Here is a 14,671-nt window from a genome sequence, read left to right on the forward strand (position 1 = left end):
GAGAGCTAAGAAGTACAATGTTGGCTCTAAACACTTCCACCTGGAAGACACATATGGTTCATTGAGCAAAGCAAGTTGGCCATGTCTGACATCAATAGGATGGTGAAGTATATTTTATATTCCTCAACAGGAAGGAATACAGGCTTAGTAACAATAATATAGTCTATCACCATGACTAATTTAGAAACCATTGTATTAGTTTGACAGAGATTTGAAAACTGCTGGTGTTAACTGTCACAAATAGGAAGTTATGTAGGGAAACCCATTTCTTCTGTCTCTTATGCAGTCTGCAGGTCTTTGATCTCTTCAGAGGCTCTATTTGTATGTCTCTCAAATGTGTTGTGCATGCACATCAATAGTAAATCTGTAGGTCTGGACTGAGCCTCAGATCTTACATTCACAATAAGCTTCTAGGTGATGTCAATGCAGCTGGTCCCTGGAACACACTTTTAAATAGCAAGGCTCTATAGCTCTTTAATATCATGGATCTTTTCACTTAGAAGAGAGCCAACTTTAAGGTCTAGATGGAGGAAAAGGGGCAGTAAAAAGGAACATTAATGGGTATGAGACCAAGAAGAGTGTGAAATACTTTCAAATAAAGGGAAAGAGGAACATGCAGAAGAAATCTCTTGGATGTTTCACAGAGATCAAATAAAATAAAAGTGGAAAAGCCCATCAAATTTGCCTCTTAATTTATTCATTTTAGGGTGGGGATTGTGAACTGGGGAAGAGAAAATATTACAATACATTGTGGATTCTGTAGGAGATAATGGAGTAAAGACAGTAAAAGTAGATTTCTACTTTCAAAAATTCAACTGAAAAGAAGCAGAAAGATGGAGTAGTATCTAGAAAAAGATAGATACTAGATGTGAGAGAGAATTGAGGGGTTTTGTTTTGCTTTTGTTTTGATGGTGGATAAGGAGTCAATAGTGAAATGTTGAAAATATAGGTTTTTTTTCCTAGTATCTCATTATTGAGAGAATAATTAGAAAAGCTACAATCAGCAATGTTTTTTTTTAGTTTAAAAGATACTTTTAAAGTGTTTGAAATTTTAGTATCTATATTACTATTTTTGAAAATACTGACTTGCAGCTCAATGTTTTAAATAGTCAAACTTTTTATACATAGCTATTATCAATATTGTAATATTCAGTTATAATAGGAGTCTTTTATTACATTAAACTTGATCTCATAGTACTTTCATTGATGATTTCCAGACTTTCTACAGCATGCCTTTCCATTTTTTTACCAAAATGATTTTTTTAAAGGTTTTATACTGCTCTGTTAATTCTCTGCTTGAAAGTCCTTCAGGACTTCTGAGTCTAGTAATAGCAAGCTAGGTAATTCAGACTATCCTTCTGAGAACAATTTAAAAAGCTGGACACAAAGCAAACATTTTATTAAGGGTATCAGAAAGCTAAGTAGTATGGGTAGGATAGGATCTGAATGAGGACAAAGGTCTAAGGAGGGAGAACTCCAGTTTGATTGCTTTTTACCCCAGGGGAAGTGTTGATTCCTGAAACAGGAACTGAGAGACCAAAAGGTGCATTTGACAGGCTGTGGGTATAATGGAACCGGGCTAGAGTGCAAGGCCTATCACAGGGGATGGGTGGCCCTAGTGATCTCTTCTCACTTTGGACCCCAAAATGTTGTACATTAGGGAGAAAGATAAACTGAAGTAGCTAGGCCTTCCTAGGAAGATACTTCAGCTTCAAATTATCAAAATTTCTATAGCTTAATTAATAAGATCTGGTATTACTAGTGTCTTCAGGCACTTGACAGAAGCAAACATTAATTCTCTCTGGAGAATTACCAGTTTCTACATGTCAAAATGTTTCTTCAGACGATTTTGCAAATTTTATGTTCAGCACACAAAATAGGCATATGACAACAAGATATGTGACACAATAGAGCATAGAAACAGGCCCACAGTAACTCTAGATATTGTAGTTATCAAATTTAAAATAGCTATGTTGAGAATTTTGACCTAATTGAGAATTTTTTAGAAAGATACAAACTATGAGAAAGAAAAATGGATATTCTAGAAGTGAAAAATATAACCCCTCTAATTAGGACCTTTGTAGATGGATTTAGCAGCAAATTAGACACCACAGAGGAAAGAATTCCCTAACTGAAAGGTAAGTCAGAAGGGAATGTCCAGAGTAAACAGGAAAGAAAGGAAAATATAGGAGAAGGTAAGTTCAATACAAGATACAGTGAGAAGTTCTAATATGTATGTACATATACATATGAATCCTGAAAGTAGATGAGAGAGAAAATGGACAAAAGCATTATTTAAAGAGAGAATGGCTGGCCAACATGGGGAAACCCTGTCTCCACTAAAAATATAAAAATCAGGCGTGGTGGTGCGTGCCTGTGGTCCCAGCTATTTGGGAGGCTGAGGCACAAGAATTGCTTGAACCCAGAGGCAGAGGTTACAGTGAGCCAAAATTGCACCTCTGCACTCCAGCCTGGGTGATAGAGTGAGACTCTGTCTCAAAAAAAAAAAAAAGAATGGCTAAAAGTGTCCAAACTAAAGAAAAACTTTAATTCAGATTCAAGCATCCCTATCAACCTCTAGTGGAAACCACACCAAAGGCAAAAAAAAAAAAAAAAAAAAAAAGAAAAAAAGAAAAAAAAAAGAAAAAATAGTCTTTCTACCTTCAATCATACAGCATTAAGATGGACATTGATTTCTCAACAGACGCAGTAAAAACTAAAAAACTGAGAACTTACAGATTTAAAATGTTAAAAGAAAATACCTGCCACCTAGAATTCTGTGATCTGTGAAATTTCCAGGAGATACAATAATAATCATAAATATGAGAGCAAAACTAAATCAACCTTGACTATCTTAAAAATAATGTCTTATGATGTTTTTTAAATACACATGTATTCAACGTGTAAAACTGTTTCATATATCTTGGCAGTGGCACACAGTTTTTAACATCCTTGCATTGTCTGGGAAGAGGATAAAAGTACCAGTTAATATTAGGCTGTGAGTGTATGTTTATTGCGGCACTATTCACAATAGCAAAGACTTGGAACCAACCCGAATGTCCATCAGTGATAGACTGGATTAAGAAAATGTGGCACATATACACCGTGGGATACTATGCAGCCATAAAAAAGGATGAGTTCATGTCCTCTGTAGGGACATGGATGAAGCTGGAAACCATCATTCTCAGCAAACTATCACAAGGACAGAAAACCAAACACTGCATGTTGTCACTCATAGGTGGGAATTGAACAACGAGAACACTTGGACACAGGAAGGGGAACATCACACACCAGGGCCTATCGTGGGGTGGAGGGAGGGGGGAGGGATAGCATTAGGAGATATACCTAATGTAAATGACGAGTTAATGAGTGCAGCACACTAACATGGTACATGGATACATATGTAACAAACCTGCATGTTGTGCACATGTACCCTAGAACTTAAAGTATAATAATAATAATAATAATAATAATAAAAGGCTGTGAGAAGTCAGTAATTCAGACTTTTTATCTCTGGGATGACCACTAAAAGAATTGTTAAAAAAAAATGTATAACTTTCAGATATGTGGGGAAAAAACAGAGTTAATAAATACTGAATCCAAGGAAGGCAACAAAGGAGAGAAGTCTAAAAGAACAGGTAGACAAATAGAAAATTGAACAAATAGTGCTGGGCACAGTGGCTCATGCCTGTAATTCCAACACTTTGGGAGGCCAAAGTGAGTGGATCACTTGAGGTCAGGAGTTTGAGACCAGCCTGACCAATATAGTGAAACCCTGTCTCTACTAAAAATGCAAAAAAAAAAAAAATTAGCTGGGCATGGTGGCATGTGCCTGTAGTCCCAACTACTCAGGAGGCTGAGGCAGGAGAATCGCTTGAACCTGGGAGGTTGGGGTTGCAATGAGCCAAGATCGTGCCACTGTACTCCAGCCTGGGCAACAAAGTGAGACTCCATCAAACAAAGAAAGAGAGAGAGAGAGGGACAGGGACAGGGACAGGGACAGGGAGAGGGAGAGGGAGAGGGAAGGAGAGGAGAGGAGAGGAGAAGAGAGAAAAAGAAAAGAAAGAAGGGAAGGAAGGGAAAGAAAGAAGAAATAAACAAAAAGGACCTGCATAGATACACACCAGAAACATAACGTGATATGGTTAGGCTTTGTGTCCCCACTCAAATCTCATCTTGGATTATAATCCCCATAATCCCCACATATCAAGGGAGAGACCAGGTGGAGGGAATTGGATCATGGGGGCAGTTTCCCCCATGCTGTTCTTCTTGTGATAGTGAGGTCTCATGAGATCTGATGGTTTTATAAGTGTTTGGTAATTCTTCCTGCCTTTATTCTCCCTCCTGCCACCTTGTAAAGAAGGTGCCTTGCTTCCCCCTTTGCTTTCTGCTATGATTGTAAATTTCCTGAGGCCTCTTCACCCATGCAGAACTGTGAGTCAGTTAAACCTCTTTCCTTCCTAAATTACCCAGTCCTGGGCAATTCTTTGTAGCAGTGTGAGAATGGACTAATACAGTAAATTGGAACTACAAAGTGGGGAACTACAAAGTGGGGTACTAAAGATACCCAAAAATGTGGAAGCGACTTTGGAACTGGGTAACAGGCAGAAGTTGGAACAGTTTGAAGGGCTCAGAAGAAGACAGGAAGATGTGGGAAAGTTTGGAACTTCCTAGAAACTTGTCGAATGGCTTTGACCAAAATGCTGATAGTGATAATGGGCAACGAAGTCCAGCCTGAGGTGGGCTCAGATGGAGATGAGGAATTTGTTGGGAACTGGAATAAAGTTGGCTCTTGCTATGCTTTACAAAGAGACTGGTAGCATTTTGCTCCTGCCCTAGAGATACATAGAACGTGAGTGAGATGATATAGGGTATCTAGCAGAAGAAATTTCTAAGCAGCAAAGTGTTCAAGAGGTGACCTGGGGGGGTCTTAAAATCAGTCCGTTTTATGGATTGACAAAGAGATGGTTTGGATTTGAAACTTATGTTTAAAAGGGAACCAGAGCTGAAAAGTTTGGACAGCTTGCAGCCTGACAATGCAATAGAAAAGAAAAACCCGTTTCTGAGAAGAAATTCAAGCCAGCTGCAGATACTTACTTAAGTAACGAGGAGCCAAATGTTAATCACCAAGACAATGGGTAAAATGTTTCCAGGGCACATCAGAGACCTTTGTGGTTGCCCTTCCCATCACAGGCCTGGAGGCGTAGGAAGAAAAAAATGGTTTCATGGGCCAGACCCAGGGCCTTGCTGTTCTGTGCAGTTTCAGGACACAGTGCCCTGCATCCCAGCTGTGGCTAAAAAGGGCCAACATACAGCCCAGGCCATTTATTTAGAGGATAGAAGTCCTAAGCCTTGGCGGCTTACATGTGGTGGTGTGCCAGTGGGTGCCCAGAAGTCATGAATTGAAGTTTGGGAACCTCTGTCTAGATTTCAGAGGATGTATGCAAATGCCTGGATGTCCAGGCAGAAGTTTGCTGTAGGGGTGGAGCCCTCTTGGAGAACCTTTGCTAGGGCAGTGCAGAAGGGAAATGTGGGGTCAGAGCCCCCACCCAGAGTCTCTACTGGGGCCCTGCCCAGTGGAGCTGTGAGAAGAGGCCTACCTTCCTCCAGACCTCAGAATGGTAAATCCACTGACAGCTTGCACTGTGTGCCTGGAAAAGTTGTAGACACTCAATGCCAGCTAGCGAAAGCAGCTGGGAGAGGGGCTGTACCCTGCCAAGCCACAGGGGTGGAACTGCTCAAGGCCATGGGAGCTCACCTCTTGTATCAGTGTGACCTGGAATGTGAGACATGGAGTCAAAGGAGATTATTTTGAAACTTTAAGATTTAATGACTGCCCTGCCAGATTTTGGACTTGCGTGGGACCTGCAGTCCCTTTGGTTTGCCTAATTTCTACCATTTGGAACAGAGACATTTACCCAATGTCTGTACCCACATTGTGTCTTGGAGGTAACTAACTTGCTTTTGATTTTACAGACTTATAGGCAGAAGGAACTTGCCTTGTCTCAGATAAGACTTTGGACTTGGATTTTAGGGTTAATGCTGGAGTGAATTAAGACTTTGGGAGACTGTTGGGAAGGCATGATTTGTTTTGAAATGTGAAAGGGACATGAAATTTGGGAGGGGCCGGGGCAGAATGATACGGTTTGGCTTTGTGTCCCCACCCAAATCTCATCTTGAAATATTATCCCCATACTCTCCCTGTGTTAGGGGAGAAACCAGGTGGAGGTAATTGGATCATGGAGGTGGTTTCCCTAATGCTGTTCATGTGATAGTGAGTTCTCATGAGATCTGATGGTTTTATAAGTGTTTGGTAGTTCCTCCTGAGTTCATCCTTCCTCATGCTGCCTTGTGAAGAAGGTGCCTGGTTCCCCTTTGCCTTCCGCTATGACTGTTAAACTGAGGGCTCTCCAGCCATGTGGAACTGTCAGTCAATTAAACCTCTTTCCTTTCTAAATTATCCAGTCTTGAGCAGTTCTTTATAGCAGTGTGAGAACAGACTAATACAAAAGGATATAGAAATGTTGAGAGTAGAAAGAAAAAGCAGACACTAATGAAAAGAGAATTGGTACAGTAATGTTAGACAAAGAATACTTTATGGAAACAGTATTCTGAGAAAAAGTTTCATTTTCCAAGGAGATATAATTTTCGATTTGTATGAGCCTAATAACATGGTCCCATTGTATAAAAAGCAAAGTAGGGAGACCTACTGGGAACCAAATAACCCATAATTTAGAGTGAGAGATTTTAACAACCTCCATTGGTAACAGAATAATCAGACAAAAACAAATCAATACAAATATACATAATTTGACTAACACAGTCCACAAACTTGACCTCATGAATATGTAAATAAATGTGTGTGCATGTATGCATATATGGAGCATTTACAAAATTTATACATCTTATAAGTTTCCCTCTTAACACTATCTTAGCTGTGTCCCATAGATTCTGTTATGTTATATCTTTGTTCTTATTAGTTGCAAAGAACTTGTTGATTTCTGCCTTAATTTCATTATTTACCCAAAAGTCATTCAGGAGCAGATTATTCAGTTTCCATGTAATTGTATAGTTTTGAGTGAATTTCTTAGTCTAATTTTTCTAATTTGATTGTGCTGTGGTCCAAGAGACTGTTTGTTATGATTTTAGTCCTTTTGCATTTGTTGAGAAGTGTTTTACTTCTGAATATGTGATCAGTTTTAGATTATGTGCCATGTGATGATGTATATTCTGTTGTTTTTGGGTGGAGAGTTCTGTAGAGATCAGGTCCATTTGATCCAATGCTGAGTTCTGGTCTTGAATATCTTTGTTAATTATCTGTCTCAGTGATCTGTCTAATATTGTCAGTGGGGTGTTAAGTCTCCAAGTATTATTGTTTGAGAGTATGAGTCCCTTTGTAGGTCTCTAAGAACTTGCTTTATGAATCTGAGTGCTCTTGTGTTGTGTGCATATATATATCTAGGATAGTTATAGATCTTACTAATTGAACCCTTTACCATTATGTAATGCCCTTCTTTGTCTTTTTTGATCTTTGTTGGTTTAAAGTCTTGGTTTAAAACTAGATTTAAATCCTAGTTTTGTCAGAAACTTGAATTGCAACCTCTGCTTTTTTCTGTTTTCCATTTGATTGGCGGATTTTTCTGCATACCCTTATTTTGAGCCCATGTCTGTCATTGCCTGTGAGATGGGTCTCCTGAAGGCAGCATATCAATGTTCTTGGTGTCTTATCCAGCTTGCCATTCTGTCTTTTCATTGGGACATTTAGCCCACTTACATTTAAGGTTAGTATTGTTATGTGTGGATTTCATCCTGTCATGATGTTAGCTGGTTATTTTGCAGGCTTGTGTATGTGATGGTTTTATAATGTCCCTGGTCTGTGTACTTCATTGTGTTTTTGTAGTGGCTGGTAATGGCCTTTCCTTTCCATATTTTAGGGTTCTTTTAAGGCAGTTCTGATAGTAACCAATACTCTCGGCATTTGCTCTTATGGAAAGGATCTTATTTCTCCTTGCCTTATATAGCTTAGTTTGGCCAGATGTGAAATTCTGGGTTGGAATTTTTTTTCTTTAAGAATGATGAATAGTGGCCCCCAATCTCTTCTGGCTTGTAGGGTTTCAGCTGAGAGGTCTGCTGTTAGTCTGATGGACTTCCCTTTGTAGGTGACCTGGCCTTTTTCTCTAGCTGCTCTCAAATGTTGTGATTATTTGATTGTACTTTCATATTGATGGAAGAAAACGAATAGTTTATTTTGTGTGGTTTGGTATTTATATCTGTGAATAAACATTTTAATATTAATTATTAAAATTTAGAACTGTTTTACTAATATGTAATTATTGCATAATATTTTATAATTTTTAATTAGTAAAGAGAATATTTTCCATTTGTTTTTCAAACTTTAAACTGTAGAAAGTTGGCACATTAGTTTTCTTGCCCTGAACGGCATTCTGTGGTGAGCTCTTGAAAATTACAGAGCAATTGCAAACTTGCAAACATGTTTAATGAATTCTTGGGATATTATGAAACACAGATTGAAAAGCTATTAGGCAAAGTAAATACAAACTAAGGGTTACTCCTAAAATCAATTAAGGAAGCGTATATTATTAGTTAAAAGTAATTTGTAATTGTATATTGCATTGCTTGAGAAGCTTAAATTGCAAAATGGGGAGTGTTTTTGGTTCTTTTGCTGTTCAAAGAAATCATTTAAAAATTATTTAAAACATAAATTATTCAAAAATAAATAAATTGAATTTTATTTTAATACATTTTAAATTATTTAGAATAAATGTAAATTCTTTAAAACTTATTTTATCTTAAAATAGTTTTAATGTTTGCATTTTCTCATTAGAGAAGCAAATTTAAATATTAACTATTCAGTGTAGAGGAATTAGAATACTTTGATAAGCAAAAATAATATTCTTTATAAAAATTCTACCATATTGCATTGCCACCAGGAATGCAGAAGAATATCTCATTTCCTACTGTCAAACGGTATGTGACCAAACTTCTTTTGAGTTTTTACCAACCTGATAGGTGTGAAATGATATTTCAGTATAGTTTAAATTTGCATTTATCTAATTATGAGTGAGATTGAACAACATTATTGCATGTTTAAGGACATTTTTACATCCTCTTGTGAATTCTCTGATTATATCTTTTGTGCATATTTTCACCTGCATTATTTTTTCCCTAGTTTTTAAGAGTTCTTTAAATATTTAGGATACAAAAGTGGAATGTGTGTACGTATGCGTGCGTGTGTGTGTGTGTGTGTGTGTGTGTATCTGCATACTTTTTTTCCTAGAGTTGTAATGGATGAACCATAATTCTTTCTTTACTTTTCTTTATGGAAAATTAATGGCAGTTCATAATAGTTTTGGTAGTTCAAAGTATAGTTCAAGTTGTTGCTTCAGAACATTACTTCATTAGATGCTTGCCATGTGTCAGGCCCCTAGTTAGGCACTGAGGAGGCTTTGTGGAAGAAAGGCAGTGTTTTGGAGGTTACAATTTAGTGGAAGAGATTTAAAACACAAATATTAACACTGCGTCAGATGCTGTGAAGGAGACATAAAGATGCTATGTGACTAATAACAGGGACTTGGGTTAGCTGGGTGGTCAGGAAGGTTTTAGGATAGTTTTTTAAAGCATTGCAGAGGTAATTGTCCTTTTTGGGAATTTTGATATTATTATTATTATTTTTTAATGCTTGTTTAGAACCATTCACCCAACAGCTGAGATGATTAGGTCAACATAAACTCTTGTATGGTCAAAATGCCATTTAAGTTTAGATAGAGGGAGAACAATGAAATAGATATTTTCTAGATTATATGGTCTTAGGTTGAACTAAATTTTCTTTGAAAACTATAGTTTTTAATTTTGGTAAATTTTGAGGTTAAAGTAAATGTAGCATTTTGCCATGTTTACTATCTTATTTAATTTTGTGATTTATTTAGTTTTTTAGATTTCATTTTAATAATTTTTATGTTTAGGTAGCAGTGGTGTTTTATCAATTCAGTGTTGTTATTACATGAAGTATAGATGAGAAGGTTAACACTAATACAGAATTTAAAGGGAAACAGTTTCCCTAATCTTGATGATAATGAAACATTCAAGGAAGTCTTGATAAGCAAATGAAAAATATTAATAATCGGCATTCAATCTGAAATTAAATATTCAAATGTATGTTTCTATATGAAAGCACACCTTGATTTACTTCATGGCATGTTAATATGAAAGTTCATGATTTAATTCTATAGAGGAGACTATTTTTCATTATGACTTGTAGAAAAATTTTTTCCTATGAGAACTAATGTTACAATTTCTTATTTGGATAATAATAATATGTATCTTGAAAGATGTATTTTAAAAATATATAGTATATCTTGAAATGTGGTGGTATTATAATCAGGTTAAATCTGTTGAAATAAATTGTAATTCAGTTTTTAATGACTTCCTTTCTGTTGACAATTTTGTTTTGTGTTGACTTGCAGTTATTTTAGTGGTTCATACTAGTTAAGTTCCTAAAGCAAGCAAGTAGGAAGTTCAGTTCCTTTTTTTTTGACAGTAGCTTGATTTTTACAGCAAAGCATCCCAGGGAGTAAGTTGTGTTACTAGTAAATTAGACATCTGCCCAAAGAGCTCTATTCAGTAGTCCTTGACATTACTCTGAAAGAAAGATGAATTTAATAGGAATTTTGCCTTTTTTTCCCCAGACACTGGCCAAAAGAAGACCCTAGACAAGAAAGATGGAAGACGAATGTCTTTTCAGAAACCTAAAGGGACTATTGAGTATACTGTAAGTTATTTGCTTTCGAAAAAGCTATTTTTCTTTGTAAGAGTCTTCTTTAAGACATTCTCTGTTTATACTATAAATAAGACAAGCATTGTTAATTGCCTTACTTTTAAAAATCTGTATTTCACTTTGGATAATTGTTTTATTTTTTAGTTGTTGTTTGTTTCTTTAAAGAGAAATTTTACTGAAATACAAAGGTAGTTATCCTAGAAAATTTAATTTAATATAGATGATAGTTTACTGAGAGAGTTCCTGTGGGCCAATAATTTTTATTAGGTTAGGCTTTTAGGAAAATATTTATTGTTTTAGAAATGTGATCTTCATTATATTCCCAGCAGTGCTAGTGATAATTATAATGGCAGATGGGATACATAAAAGACAAGTTGATGTTGATCTTCCAGTATAACCTTCCACATTAAATCATTTGTATTTATTTATAGCTAACTCCCTTTAGCTCTAAAAATTGAGTTTTGTTTTTTGTTTTTTTTTTTCTGTATTCTTGAAATGAACTTCAAATCTCCCTGCAGTCAGCTGGCTTTTCACATTTCTGGTTACTCTGGGAAACTGAAGTGAGAAATCAGCTTTGGTGTATGGTATGCTGCATATTTGATTGAATGTAAAGATTGTTTATTTAGATAATGTTAACGTGTTGTAAAGCACTTTTAACTGAGCTTAATTTTGTTATTTTGTGTTTTTCTAACATAACTGTATTAGGGAAAACAGCAATTTTAAACATTAATTTAGCATTTGTGTCGTTATGAAACCGTCCAGTCTTGGTTTGACTCTTACTTTCCATGCATTTTTAAAATTGAACAAATTATCAAAATTCTAAGTTATACTCTATTTTGATATACCATTCGTATATAATGGACAGTGTGAGATTTTCAGTATTTTTAAAAGGTTAGGAATCAGATAATTTAGGATGAAATAAAATTTACTAGTATCAAGATAATCTCACAGCATATTTTAAACTCAAATTGCGTGTGTTTGTACCTTCTCTGCATAATTGAGAAAATAAGTTCAAATAAGTTTTTTATAGGTAACCTTTAAAATTTCTTCTTTGTCTTTACAATTCTGCAGTGCCAATATGAAAAATTTAGATATATACATGTTTTTATCATGTTTATTGTGTTTCTTCAATCTAAGAAATCATGTCACTCATAAATTCTAGAAAAATTCTTGGTAATTATCTTTGATTGCGTTTTCTCCTCCTTTCTCTATTTTCTTTCTCCAGAACTCTAATTTTTTATTGAAACTAATTGTACTACATTTTGCTATCATTATGCTTCGTTGACCTTGCTATTATTTTGATTGTATCTTCTGTCTACTTTGCTGGGTGTTTGCCTCTTCTTAATTCCCAATGTGAGTGGTCCCTTGTTTCTTTTTGCTTTTCTATTGACATTCTATTACTTGGAGTGCTTAAGAACTTTATAAACTATGTGGAGTGAGACCCAGACTTTTTTTCTATCCCTTCCTTTCTAGTTGCTTGCATTTCCTACTGTCACTTCATACTAAACAAATTATGGAAACCTCTTACCAATTCCTCTTCCTCCATCCTTCCACAATTCCTGATTTTCTCATTTCCGTTCCCTTTCAGTTTGTTATTCATTCAGGTTGCAGTCGTTAGAGTCAGCATCAGTTTGCTCATTCACATATGCTTCCCTGACATACTGCTACTGCTGTCACCACAACTCCATTCAATCCATGAATGTCTTCTCTTGAGTCTTAGTTGAAATCTTGTACCTTAATTTCTTTCTTTACATTTTTATTACTTTAAACCTTATCTTTGTTTTTCTGCATCCATTCTCTTTCTTGTTCCAGTAATTCTAGCCCTGATGCCAGTAATATGAGATGCCACTTGGGCTGTTTTGTTACCTTCATCATCTCATTTAATAGAATCATTGTGAGAATAAAATGTGTTATTATTAATTATGAAAGTACTTGGTAAACTTACAGTTGTTACTGCAAAATATCATTTGTTTACAGAGACCTTTTATATATATTATCTCGGTAACATAGGTTTTATATCAGTACATTGTGTAGATGGGGAAGTTTGCATAGAAGGATGTAGGCAGAACTAGATTATTATTGTATTAACCCAAATATTTGGCATAAATTTAGTTTTATAAAACCATTAAGGAAAATATGTATATTATTGTTTTACATACACAAACAAATGCACACACACCTGCTTTTCCTGACTTTTGAAGTCTTTCATAACCTAATTCTAAATGCCTCTTTTTTTTTTTTTCTGGAGACAGAGTCTTGCTTTGTTGCCCAGGCTGGAGTGCAGTGGTGCTATCACAGCTCACTGCAGCCTCAACTTCCCAGGCTCAAGTGATCCTCCCACCTCAGCTTCCTGAGAAGCTGGGACTACAGGCATGCACCACCACGCCCAGCTAATTTTTGTATTTTTTGTCAAGATGGGATTTTGCCACATTGTCCAAGCTGGTCTTGGACTCCTGGGCTCAAACGATCCACCTGCCTCAGCCTCCCAAAATGCTGGAATTACAGGCATGACCCACCATGTCTGACCTCTCAATATCCACCATGTCTGACCTCTGAATGCCTCTTTATCCTTTTTAGAGACTTAACTCCATGTAATCGCCTTCCTAAAAATTTGTGCTTCATGAGTCTACTCTGGATGGTTTAGGAGGAAGAGGACAGTATCCCATAAATATATTACACTTTTCTGTCTCTTAACTATGTCAGTTCTGTCATCTTCACGTTGAAAGTTTGTTCCTTTCTCTCTACTTTTCAAATTCCCAACCCTTCTTCAAGACCCAGCTTTAAATCATTTCTTTTCTGTAGTCTTTTCTGGAAAATTTGGATTACATGGTGCTTTTATTCATACTCAAAACTTCTATTGCATTCATTATTCCATTTTTAATTGTTCATCTTTTGCATAACCTTTTCTACCTTAGTTGCCAACTAGTTGTAAATTCCTTGTGCACTAAAACCACTTTTAGTTGCACTTAGTTGTGTTTTCTTCAGAGCTCTCTTAATGCCTTGTGTAATGGGGACTCTTAAGTGGTTATATTATATTGACCAAGTGACATTTTCTTTTAGGATAATTGATGAAATCTCATTATTTATAATTTCTACACATATGATCATGGAAACATACGAATGATTCAGAACTAAATTACTCAACTTTAGTTCAAATATTTTTCTAATTTGTATGTGCAATGACAGAATATATGCATAAAGGTCATTTTGAGTTTAATACAGGTGTACGTTGCAAAAATGAAATTAGTATATTGCTAGAAGTCACATATATTTTAGAAACTATTCAAAGGAATAGTGTATTTTAAAACCTTTGTAAATTGAAAATAATCAGTTTTTGATTTTTAAATTATGTTTTGTATTTTGAAATTACTTGAAGTAGAGACCTACATGTAAATGTATTGTGACGAAGCCTGTACTCTGTATTGTAATAGATTGAGAGCATTTGCTAACAAAACACAGTGTTTCTTGACAGTTATTTTCAAAGATGACAATACCAGTTGTTAATCAAATGTAAGCTGGTCCCTAGATATATTAATGCTCATTAAATATTATAGTTTAGTTTTTCTGTTTTAAACATTGAAATAATTTATTTTTTCTTTTAAACAGGTTGAATCAAGGGATTCTTTGAATAGCATAGCCCTGAAATATGATACAACACCTAACGAACTTGTTCAATTAAATAAGTTATTCTCCCGAGCAGTTGTTACTGGACAGGTAGTATCTTTTTTTTAACGTGCTGATGTTTAGAAACATTAAACAGAAAGGCAGAAAGTATTTATTGTACTGTGGTTAATAATATAGAAAATTTGAGAATAATCTTATATGTGCTTTTAACAAATCATATTGGCCATGTAAGAGAAAATTAACTGTTTTATG

The 14,671-nt window shown here is 35.5% G+C and overlaps 1 protein-coding gene across 16 annotated transcripts in view; it reads left to right on the forward strand.

Moving 5' to 3' along the window:
- The window catches only part of OXR1 (oxidation resistance 1), a 490,018-nt gene that overhangs the window by 402,972 nt on the left and 72,375 nt on the right, over positions 1–14,671 (forward strand). For 8 of the 16 annotated variants that reach the window (XM_063642917.1, XM_063642916.1, XM_063642915.1 and 5 more), the window contains 3 exons: positions 10,707–10,789; positions 11,314–11,379; positions 14,402–14,509. In XM_063642917.1, coding sequence (XP_063498987.1) covers positions 10,707–10,789; positions 11,314–11,379; positions 14,402–14,509 — 257 coding nt within the window. The remainder of the gene's footprint in view (positions 1–10,706; positions 10,790–11,313; positions 11,380–14,401; positions 14,510–14,671) is intronic. The other 8 variants (XM_055287029.2, XM_055287030.2, XM_055287031.2 and 5 more) reach the window with 1 other exon arrangement.

The sequence above is a fragment of the Symphalangus syndactylus genome, chromosome 7 (assembly GCF_028878055.3).
Source record: "Symphalangus syndactylus isolate Jambi chromosome 7, NHGRI_mSymSyn1-v2.1_pri, whole genome shotgun sequence".
Lineage (NCBI taxonomy): Eukaryota > Metazoa > Chordata > Mammalia > Primates > Hylobatidae > Symphalangus > Symphalangus syndactylus.